Genomic DNA, 12,378 nt, shown 5'->3' on the forward strand with positions numbered 1-12,378 from the left:
ATCCTTTTTCTCCCTTATTGGATAAATCTAACTGCAGATGTATAGCTTTTTTTGTTGTTGTTGCTTAGAAGGAGTATATGTGGTCTCTTAAAGCAACTAGGTCATTAACTTCAGGAGTAAGCCACAGTACTTTGAGTTTAAAACTATTGACCTGAAGAAAAATTGCAACAGGACTCGGTGGTATGGTGCTCCCACAGCACTTACTGTGGGAAGGGATTTTCAAGAAGGCAATTAAAATTGTCTGATGTAATGATTCAGGGCCCATCTTTTGATAAGAATCACATTAAGCTGAACCTTTCCAACATCTAGGAGTAGTTATAGTAGTGTAAGGCACTGCAGGGCTTCACTCATTTGTCAAGACAGCAAATAATACTAACATTTCATTTGTCCTAAAATATAGGTTCATAGGTTCATAAGGTTGGAAAGGACCTACAAGATCATCTAGTCCAACCATCCTCCTATCACTATCCCTACCCAACTACTAAATCAAATCCCTAATATCTTGCCTATTTGCTGACAGATATTATTCCTTTACAGGCTATTTGATCTATCTGCTAAATCCTTTCAAATTGCTTAGATTGCCTATGCATTCAAATTCTTAAGAGATGGCTTAAAATTTTTTGAAAATGCGTTGAGTAGATTGGTCTTTTTATTTGCAAAACAAAATGATGAGGAGAATGTTTAAAGCACTGGGAATCAGGTTTCCGTAAAACATTGGAGTCTTCTACATTAGCATTATATTCCTTCATAGGTAAGGAATATCTTTTGACTTTTCCCAACTGTTAGTATTAGGAAGTACATTTAAAAGAAGAGATAAAGGAATGATGAGAAAGATAAGAAGAGTGGTTCTATACTGTACAAAATGGCAATAATACTAAAATAAACACAGAATCAAGTAGGAAAAAAATAATACAGAAATTACCATCAATAAGAAAAAGAGAGAGCTTGTCTTTTGCTAACATTTTAAATCCTATCATGGTGCAGTAAAGTGCACGCTACTACAGTATATATTTATCACTTGCAGTATATTATAGCAGTTCATATATGTTAAGAAAGTGGTATCCACCTTTATAGAATCATAGAATCATTACAGTTGGAAAAGACCTCTAAGATCATTTAGTCCAGCCATCACATATTAGATGATCAGGGTGCCTGAAAAGCTGTTTCTAGCACACAATTGAGAGTGCTGACCATTTGAAATAAAAATATGTTTATTTGTTAGGTAAGAAAAGACTTAAGTCATTCACCTTGTGGTAAATCTAGGGGATCCCTTTCAGCTTTGATGAAAATACCACATATTAATTTGAGTTAAATTGGGCATTGTTTCAAAGTCATGAGGGTTCTGTATTGATTTTCTTACCACTCACTTAGATTTCCTTTTATCAATGCTTTTATTTTATGCTTACTGTTTACATCTGCCTACTGAAAGAGCAATCAAGACATATCTTCACCTCTGCATTTTATTGCAGAGGTTTTAATGGTTTAAATGTATTAAAATATCTTACATATCACTGAGTTTTGCATTTCTGCAATGCATCCTTTCTGTCATTAAAAAATCTATAATGGATGAATAAAATAAAAATAAATCTACTTTTTAATCAGATTTATGAATACACTAGTAGGAGCAGTGAGAAATTTTAGGGGAAGGGATTAAAAGCAGTGATGTGGAATAAATGCCACTTGCTTACAATAAACCTTTGTTTGACCTTGCTAAAATTAAATTCTGCAAAATTGAACATAAAGGTGTTTAAAGTCAGAGAAACTCTCTCAACTGAAGTCCCCTGCTGTGAGTAGAAGCTGTACCACCTCCCACAGCCCCAGAATGCCACTGTCATTGGTCAGGGTCTAATACCACTGGCTCTGCATTCTGAGTAACTCCATGCCATTTGGGAGATTGGAAGCAAAAGGTAAGTTTTGGTACTTATTTATTAGGAAAGTTAATTGGATTTTTAAGACTGGAAATATTTTTATAGCATTTGTTTGATTTTATTGCACAAATTCCTGATTTAAAGGCTGCAGGTAGAGGAGACTATGTTTTTCTCTGGATATTTCTTAGTTCCTTCCTGTGAGAGGAGTACATAATCTTCATCAAAATATTTGATCTTACAGCTACTGCAGATGCCAATATCATTACAGGATGTTCCAGTATATTGCACATAAGGGAAGTACAGAGGCATACAAACTCTGTAGGTTAGTAATAAATAGCAATATTTTCCACAGAGATTAACATTGTATTTATTGCTTTTGTCTACTTACACAAAATATACATTCAAAGCCCCATGTCTTTTAAAATTTTAATTTTTGGAAATGTGAAATGTAACTGGGTTTGAATAATGAATATTCACAATTTGTTTGCTTTAAGAAAATAATTACACTCAATATGCTATTGTTATATTTTGGAGTTAATAGATAATATCCTTTACAGTTTAGTCATTTGGGTTAAATGCTACATAATAGAAAAGTGAGACAAAAAATACCCCACCAGAAAATACAAAACTAGAAAAGCAGAGTAAGAATACTAAAATATGTTTCAGAGCTTGGATATATTTTATTTTATCGTAATGAAGCAGGAAACCTTTAGTAATCTTACAAGCTAATACTGAAAGGTGCAATTCAGCTAAGTCTGCTCAAAGACAAGCCAATGTGACTCTAGCTTCTCCCAGCAGCAACTGAAAAGACTTTTTGAATAAAGCACATGAGGGAAAAATGAATGCCTTGTGTTGCTGACCATCCCCAGAGGAATTTCATATCCTCATGCCTAAACCAGATTCATAAAGACCTCTTTTCAGAAAGCTAAAATTCAGGTTGTTGCTTAGCATGTGTTCCAAAAATATGTCTCATACATTTCTTATACTTAATCTACTTTAAATAGCTATAAATTTATATAATTTTATTATTTACTTGACTGTGTATTATGGGATCACAACAGAAGTACAGTTTATTAGATATGCACTGCTCATTATCATAGTTCACACTTTTGGTGAAATTAGTGGAAGCAGTGAATAAATCAAGATGTTAGTAAAGAATGTCAAATAGACCCACATGTTAGGCAGCTTATATGATATCCATAACATAAATAATAGGAAATACACAAACACCAATTTTTAAGGCTAGTGTTAATTCTGTATTGTTTTACAGAAATACTTTTATATTTGTACTTTTATATATGTGGTAATTGATTTCAAAGTTCCATCTTCCAAGAACAGGTGACAGCACCCTGTTATTATTTCTTAACTACTTTAAAACTATGTTGATTGGATAATGAAAGAATTAAGGTTGCTGTCAATAATAGGGCTGGGAAGAATACAGATTACTTCTGATTTTGCTCCCCTTTGCAGAAGTTCCAAGTATGCCATATGCTTTGAACAACATAAAATGATATTGCATCAGAAAAGCTATTGGGCGAAAAAGTGATTATGTTCATCCAAAGACAGCAAGGAAAGAGGTCTTAATGTTTTTAATAGATTTTAGTAGAGAAGAAAGACAAAATTACACTGGACATTTCGAAGTATTACTTATTGTGATAGATATTAAAAAAATGCAATAACATAGCCTTGGCTAACTTATCAAAAGATCTTTCTAGTGATGCATTTGAAATATTTAAATAGAGATGAAAGGGGACAAAGATCAATACACAAACATCTTTTACCTTTTAGATCTCTTCTGAGGGAGGCCAGTATATTTTTATATCATTCTGATACAACAAAAATCAGTAGGTGCTTCTTAAATTACCTAAATGTTGATATGACCAAGGCCATCTGCAGAAATTCTCTGATCCAGAATAAACCTTTGAGACACTATGAATAAATATAAGCACCAAAATCATTGTTGCATGAATAGAAGCACTGTATTTTTGAGATTAAGTTTTCATAGGTTCCTTGCAATTACCATATTTGTCACATTTTATCAATTTTCTTCTCTTTCAGAAAAAAAAAAAAAAAGAAGAAGAAGAATGAAGGCCTTTGTAAATATTTTTCTGGGATTTTTTATCTTTGAGTCTGTTGGAACTATACCTGTCACTGACACTGTAACTTATGATTCTGAGTTCTATGATGTCTCACTTGGAGAACTGCCTCACCCACTTGTCTATGTTGAAAATGAGCAGTCTGACCAATTAGAGGTAATGAGAACTTTTCATTTTTCTATTCTTTTAAAGTGCATAACTGCAGTGGTTACAGATGGCTTTTGTTGTCCATGAAAACATTTAGCAGGCAAATCTTCTCATGCGTTTGCTATTGCCTTTTGTTGATCAACAGTGAATTCTCTGTGCTAATGACAAACTGTCATTTCATTCATATTTTCTTCAGTCTAAAAATGTGGCCGAATTATTTCCTGATTTATTTGTGTATGTGTGAGTAGGCTGGAGGTTCCCCCTGGTCTCCTCACTTTTTTGCAAGCTGTGATTGAGATTGTACCAGTGATTTATTTACCTGGATGAGAGACTGAAGCAGATGATTCAGAACATGCAGGATTCCCCATGAAATGAGATTATGACATTCTGTTGCCTGAGGTTATTTCTCATAATAACAAATATATTAAACACAAGTATTTAAGGCTAGAAAAGCTAGCAATTACTATTTCTCTTAGGAAAGTGAACACAAGGAAGTGAAAATGGAAAAGGTAAAGAGCTTGAATTGAAAAACAAGAAGTAGTATTATTAGTAGTATTAGGAGGAAGTATTACTGAAGAAAAATGACTGAAATTCTGTCATACTGTGAGATAGAGCAGCCTGTACAAGGCAATAATTCAGTATGTTGAGTTGAAAGTTCTCCTTCTAGATTCTTGTATTTCCCTATACTTCTAAAAAGCTACATTTTGCTAATCTCATTCTACTTTGTAGGCACAGGCAAAACTTCCATGAAGGTGATATATGCACTTTGTGTTACAGCACTGAATGGAAAGATGATGTTCATAATAGAAGATGAGTGAAAAATGTTACAGTTAAATAATAATTTTGTGTGGTTGCTTTGTTTTTTGTTTTTGCTTTTGACTTGCTTTGTAATTACATATATTTTAGTAGTCTCTTGTGTAACAGTACATAGTTCACGAAAATGTGCTCCTCTTAGTGATTCATGACTGCAGTGAGAAAGACAGTAACTACTATTTCATCAAGGTGAGATCAACATTCGGTAGCAGCATTAAAAGCAAAAGAGAAAAACAGAAAATATAAGGATAAATGTATTTAAAAATTAGCAAATTGGAAAGATAAAGATCATCTCCATGTCTGCATTAGGATCAGAACCTCACAGTTAAGAGGAAATACATTTTCTAATCTAAGGACTCTGAAGAGCTTTGGCATAGAGGAATGATTTTGACTTCGGTCCACTTCCCAGACTTGAAGCTCTTTACATTCTCATGCATCTGTGATTTCTTCCTTGAAAAATTCACCTTCAACTTTAAATCACTGGATACTTGCATTCTACTTTAGAGAGCGATAAGTAAGAGTTCCTATGCCTTTTCTTCCTGAGAATGTACCAGTCCTATAGATTTCTCAGTAATGTATTGAATACTAAGTACAACCATCTTCTGGTCTCCCTATGCCATTCTAAGACACAATTGCCTGTGTGGCCCATCTCCAAGGAGTTTCTGAAGGACATAGAGATAAGGCAAGCCTCCTGTTGTTCCAGCTGAAAGGAAATCCAGAATGATCAATATTGTAGGAAAGAAGATAAAACATCCTACCTCAGGTTGCTTTATTTAGGAAAATATGGAATAGAAACAAGACATCAGAAAGTATTTATTTTGTCTTGTGAACTTTTCCAGAGTAGGACTTTCTCCCATTGCTGAGTTCTTTCACCAAACTTAAAATTCTCCAAGTGAAGGTCATCCATCATAGCAGCTGGAAGGAATGTTACTTTAAAAATGAATGGACCTCCCTGTGAGAGCTGCTTTTTTCCCAGATCTTTTGCCAAAATCCTTCTTTGCTTACATTCATTTTCCCATACTACCCTAAAGAAGCCTAAGTATTCATAGTCCCCCAAACCCACAGGAGAGCTCAGGGAGGTCAGTGTTGTAGAAATCAGAAAGCTTTTATAGACTTGTATGCCAGTGTTTAAAGTTATCTTTCAGATACTCTAAACATTACTGCCATCGCTCATGTTTTAAAGACAACACATTTGATTTTCACTAAGAGGGTGGTGAACTGCTAGCACAGACTGCCCAGGGAGTTTGTGGATGCCTTGTCACTGGAAGTGTTCAAGGCCAGACTGGATGAGGCCCTTGGCAGCCTGATCTAGTGATTTACGTTGCAGCTGGCAATCCTGCCTGCAGCAGTGAGTTCCACTTGATGATTCTTGTGCTCCCTTCCAACCCAAGCCATTCTATGATTCCCTGATTTCTCAACCACTGTTACAACTTACCATAAAAATGCAAACTACACATCCCCGCATGCAGCCCTGTGTATAGAACTCAGTATTTATTCAAGGTCACAGGTTAGATTTTATTATGCATAGTTTAAATGATGAGCAATACCACACAGGCACATACAAACTGAAGGCCTTCATTTGACCACTGGTGTGCAGTAACTCTTTAGAACCTGATTTGCATTTTTATTTAAAGATCTCTGAATAGTGCTTTAGCTTTTTAGAATACTGAAAAACTGAAATATTATTTTCTGTCATTGCTGTCTTCAGTTCTGTGCAAACATAAATCACTTTATATAACAGATTTTTAGATTCACAGAAGTGCAAACATTTCCAAACACATTTTTAGGCTAATTGGATAATTACAAGCATTTCCAGGCTAATACTTCCAGCTGATTTTCAGATGATCTAGGAGAAAAACTTGCAGTAGGACTTCGGATAAGTTGCTCCTGCTTATTTCAGAAACATGAGGTCGTTGTGTATGCCAAATAATTGAACTAAAGTACCTGTGTCAGTTATGCCCTTTCCAGAATGCTACCCAATTGGTCCTGTAATAAGTCAATGAACATGTAATCGCTAAATTGAATGACCTAGAAGTAAGTAGTGAGAGATTCCTCTCACTCATTCTATCTGGTTAAAATTAGGTGTTACATCTCAACCTCATCCACTCTTTTGGTATACCTGTTTTACTCATATAACTCTAGACAGTCATTAGGTACCTGAGTCTGGCTAAGTTCTGAAATTTTAATTTAATAAAGTTAGCTAAGACTGTCAGAAGGGTCATGACTTCTCTAATTCTGACATTGAGTTCTGAAATGTTAGCAATGGAAATCAGAGGTTCTCTAGCAATGCCTGCTAAAATAAGCATGGCATTTCTTGCGTTCTTTTCATTGTATACAATAAATGTAGGTGAAACACATTTTTAGCACAAAGATTTTTCAAAGGGAAATTGCTTGCAGCTGAGAATTAAAGGATTGTACTGAATCCTGAATCAAAGTGGAGCATTGGCATGTATTAGATCAAAACTGGGCTACAAAATCTGTGTTTTCTAAGTTTCTAGGTTACTGAAACATAAAAGTCCAAGCCAAGACTTTGCAGCCAAAGGACATATTTGTTACCAAGAAAACCTTACTAACACATCATTCAGAAAGAAAACTTATACAAAGACTTTAAGGAGAGCAGTAACAATCATAGATAATGGCAAAAAGACAATAAGCACATAAACAACAACAAAAAAAAGAACAACAATTAAAAAAAATAATAAGAATACAAACCTTTTACCTAAGTTGAAATTTCAAGGTCCTAGAGGAAAAGTCCATGAAGATATGTCACTGTAAAATTACCTACAAGCTTTGTATTGGTTTTCAATGGACAGATCTGAAGAACAGATCTGACACCGGACTTTGGTGTCCAGTAAAAAAAAACATTGCCTCTATCTGTTCTCCTGCAGAGTCAAAGGAAGATGGACAAGCACCTTGGGAAGTGGATCTATGACAAGAGGTGGCTAAGTCACTCTCAGGAGGTGATTCTTGCCTATCTACACAAGGAGTTTAAGTTGATGAACAGGATATTTTAGTTCAACATCTGAGGCTAAGTGGAGCAAATACAGTCCTCTTTTGTTCATATTTCTGACGTTGTTTTGTTGGAGCATATTCAAAGAAATCAGAGCACATTTAGGAAAATCTAGGCTGATCAGTTGGACAAAAGCGTATTCAGCTCCAGTAGTGCTTGATCTGACTGCAATCCATGAGGAAATATGCTTGAGATGCTGAACTCTCCTCTACAGGTTGCTCTGAAAATCAAACTAAAGTAGCTTCTGCTGATCTGAGGGTTGAGAACATTCCTGGTAGGAACTCCATAGGGCTGAGTGATCTCTAAGTTTGTCTAACTGACTGTGTACGTTTATTTTGGGGCTTGGACCAGTAGGAACTCCTGTGGAAGTCTTCATTAAGTAGCTGAGATTATTTTTTAGCTCTGATATGAATTTTAATGACTCAAAGAGCACTTTTCTGATTCCTAAATCGGGCACAGCATTTCTCTGCAATTTGTCTTCCAAAATTTCAGCACTATTCCAAAGAATAATGTCTGCTCTAGACTTGCTTAAGAATTACATAGCTTTCAAATCAGGATGTTAGAAGTCTGTAATTTCAAACCGTGCTGGAACGAGATGTTAACTAATACCAATGGAAATCCTGATTAGCTCCATTTATATGGAATTTTTTCATTCTCAGACAACAGAATTTGTAAGTAAAAATCCCTGTTCCAATGCTGTGCAACATGAATATTTTTACTTCGCTAAAATCAGACATAACACAGCTACTCTCACTTTTAATATGAAAAGTTATAGGATATTATGCGGACAGGATGATAAAATGACTATTAACTTTCCAAGATCAATGAAAAGGGCCTTAGAGTCTATCTGCGTTTTCCAAGGCAGAAGCCATGAAAATTAATTTCTAAAGGGTTGCATTACAAGTTCTTATATATTGATTGGTCTGACTGAAGAATGAACAGAAATATGTATATATGTATATTTGTGTAAAATCCAAAAGAACAAAATAACATTTATATATATATATAGGATATATTAATATATATAGGATATATTAATAAAGGATGCCATGCCCGAATATATCACTTCCGGAACACTGTTTCCAGGAGCAAAATAGAGAAATATGTTTACACCAAAACTGATGGTCCTCTATGATAGTCCTGCGCATTGAAGAACAGATGACTTCTCAGTGAAGACTGCATCCTACCAGCATCTGGGAGGAAGAAAAAATAACATCATAGACTGTAACATATATAATTTCTTTCTATGTAGGACATCAGGAAAACCTATTCCAAATGAGGAAAAGCAGACAATTTGCAACTATCTGAAATAAGATTCATGGGTGCCTCTGTATCCAATGTAATGAGGTAAAATACTGTCCCATAACAGCTGATTACTCTGACAGGATAAAGGATTGTTTAGTTTTCAGTACAAAACAAAACATTTTTTCCATAACTAAGGTATTTTCTTGTAAGCCTTTGGTTGCTTCAGAACAATTGTGGTGGAGCTAGTAACTTTTGGTGAGCCAGTGTGTGGTAGAACTGCCCTTTCAAGTTTATAATGTCTCTTTTAAAGTTATGAACTTCTGTTTTTCTTTTAAGCATATTTTCTGCAGTAAAAGAGAACTGAGACATGAGATTCTCATGTAGATTTAAACTTATTACATGCAGTATATCAATCTTGATTCTAAAAGCTACTGAAATCTTTAGTAGACATTAAACAGTAGACAAAGCCTTAGAAGTAAAATGGGGTGAGTGATGGCTTCAAAACTTGCCATAATTCTGTATTTCAGCTATTGTACAGCTTATGTGGATTCATGGTCTTAATGTAGGTTACTCATCTACATTTCTTGTCTGTTTTGTCTCTGCTGACTATCTCACAAACACTTTCATCTTACTTTTTCTTCTCTGTTCACAATTCACCTTCCTGAGCCTTTCCTAATCTTTAAATCTTTACAGTTTTTTTCACACCTCTTTTTCAGGCAATGAGGAGAGATAAATACCCACAGAACCTGTTCTGAGTTGATGGCAGGAGCTCTTCAGAGGTTCTTTTTCTCGACGTGGCTTTCATCAGCTGTATTTTATCACTAAATACTATGTTCAGATTTCTTTGCTTTTGCTTTTTCTTAACTTTCTAATCTGAAAGTGCCTCTGAATTGGTCATCCACACTGAACAGTTTCATTTTCAGTAGTAGTCACACAGTAAATACAGAAATATTTGTGATATCTTAACAAACACATTACTCTGCTTACAACATGCTTTGTAGCTAATACTGGTATTGGTATTCACTACATCTCTCAACTGATTCAAAAGTCAGGGTAGAATAGCTGCATACAATGTAGTATCAGTCCTTGTGATCAACTGCTTTGAAATCGGCACAGCCGGAGCTGCAGTGGCTGATTGAGATACAGGGCGGGTTTTCGGGAGGTTCCAGTCTCTCGGGAGCCGAGTGAGAGCGGCCAGTCCCGACAGACCCCCAGCAGCTCTCTCTCGCGAGAGGCTGACGTGGCGTAGGCGTTGCCAGGGCAACGGCGGGGGATTTAAAACAGTCAGAACCCGGAAGTAACACTCTCCTCGTGGTCAACTGCTTTGAAATCGGCACAGCCGGAGCTGCAGTGGCTGATTGAGGTACAGGGCGGGTTTTCGGGAGGTTCCTGTCTCTCGGAATCCGAGTGAGAGCGGCCAGTCCCATAGGCTGTTCTCGGGAGAGGTTAACGAGGCGTTAACGAGGCGTTGGCATTGCCAGGGTTTCAGCGCCCTCGCCCTCAGCTGAATAGGGCTCAGGGAGGGCAGCGAAGTGTCACTACCCACTGTTTGTTTGTTTGTGTTTATTTTATATATATATATTTTAATATTATTATTATTTATTTATTTTTAAGTTATTACAATTCATATCTATATATATTATTATGAGCTATTTATTTATTTACTTTCAATTTTTCATTTATTTGTTTTTATTCTTTTTTGTGCCATGGTCTCTACTAGACAGAGGGCTTGCTTTAAAAAGGCTGTGGCGACCCAGACAGAAGGTCTGCCTAGAAGCGTGGCTACACAGGTCTCTGGTTGCGAGGAGTGCCAGAGCCTGCTACTGCTGGATGAGGGTGCTAAGCAGTTCTCCTGTGCAAGGTGTGAGCAGGTGGAAGATCTGCTTAGTATGGTGGTTGAACTGAAAGAGGAGGTTGAGAGACTGAGGGCCACTGAGAGACTCAGGGACTGTGAGCGGGAGATTGACTGGTGGAGTAGCTCCCTAGAGTGCCAGAGAGAAAGGCGCCAGGGAGATCCCCCGCAGTTGGTGGTGGATTCCCTGACCTGTCCCCGTAGGGCAGAAGGGGGATATCTGAGGGATAGAGAGGGCTGGCAGAGAGTCCCTGCTCGGTACCGTGGGCAATCTCCCCCTCTGCCTCCCCAGTGTCCCCAGATACCCCTAAGCAATAGATTTGCAGCATTGGATGTTGAAGAGGTGATAAGGGGTGAAATGCAGGAAGATTCCCGCAGGAGGTCACCAATGGCAAGGCAGTCAACTCCGTGCATTGAGACTGCTACTACTAAGAAAGAAAGGAAGGTGATAGTAGTGGGTGGCTCCCTTCTAAAGGGAACTGAGGGCCCCATTTGCAGACCAGACCCAAACCACAGGGAAGTGTGCTGTCTCCCTGGGGCCCGGATCAGGGACATTGCTAGAAGACTCCCGATTTGATATGCCCCACCGACTACTACCCGTTACTTGTAGTACAGGCAGACTGCAATGAAATATCTCAGAGAAGTCTGCGAACTATGAAAAGAGATTTCAGGGGATTAGGGCAATTAGTTCAAGGGGTGGGAGCACAAGTGGTGTTTGCTTCCATACCTTCTGGGGCGGTGAAGGACACAGAATGGGCTAGGAAAACACAGATGATGAATAATTGGCTGAGAGGTTGGTGTAGAGAGACACTTTGGGTTTTTTGACCATGGGGCAGTATTCTTGGCTCCTGGCCTGTTATCTGTTGATGGGATGCACCTATCTCAAAGGGGGAAACGAATCCTAGCACAGGAGCTAGCTGGACTCATTGAGAGAGCTTTAAACTAGCTGTGACGGGGGAAGGGGATAAAACAGGGCTCACCAGTAAAGAGCCTAAGGAGGCTGTGCTGGAGAAAGGGGTGAGGCAGATATCTCAGCTGAAGTGCATCTATACCAATGCACGCAGCATGGGCAATAAACAAGAAGAGCTTGAAGCCATTGTGAGGCAGGCTAACTATGACCTTGTGGCTATTACAGAAACATGGTGGGACCTCTCCCATGACTGGAATACTGGGATTGATGGCTACAAGCTCTTCAGAAGGGATAGACAGGGAAGAAAGGGTGGTGGCATAGCTCTCTATATCAAAGAGTGTTTTGATGTTGAAGAGCTTGAGGTTGGAAATGATAAAGTAGAGTCCCTATGGATAAGGATCAGGGGGATGGTCTTTAGGAGTGACGTTGTGGTGGGG

General features: G+C 37.5%; 1 protein-coding gene across 1 annotated transcript in view; it reads left to right on the forward strand.

Annotated features, from left to right (window-relative positions):
* Window positions 1-1,875: 1,875 nt before the first annotated feature.
* EPYC (epiphycan) overlaps window positions 1,876-12,378 on the forward strand; it is a 28,346-nt gene continuing 17,843 nt past the window's right edge. The window contains exons 1-2 of the mRNA XM_065741330.1: window positions 1,876-1,917; window positions 3,943-4,120. Coding sequence (XP_065597402.1) covers window positions 3,953-4,120 — 168 coding nt within the window. The 5' untranslated portion in view covers window positions 1,876-1,917; window positions 3,943-3,952. The remainder of the gene's footprint in view (window positions 1,918-3,942; window positions 4,121-12,378) is intronic.

This window comes from Cyrtonyx montezumae, unplaced genomic scaffold (genome assembly GCF_038088225.1).
Source record: "Cyrtonyx montezumae isolate F1298 unplaced genomic scaffold, pur_monq_1.0 scaffold_3, whole genome shotgun sequence".
Taxonomy (NCBI): domain Eukaryota; kingdom Metazoa; phylum Chordata; class Aves; order Galliformes; family Odontophoridae; genus Cyrtonyx; species Cyrtonyx montezumae.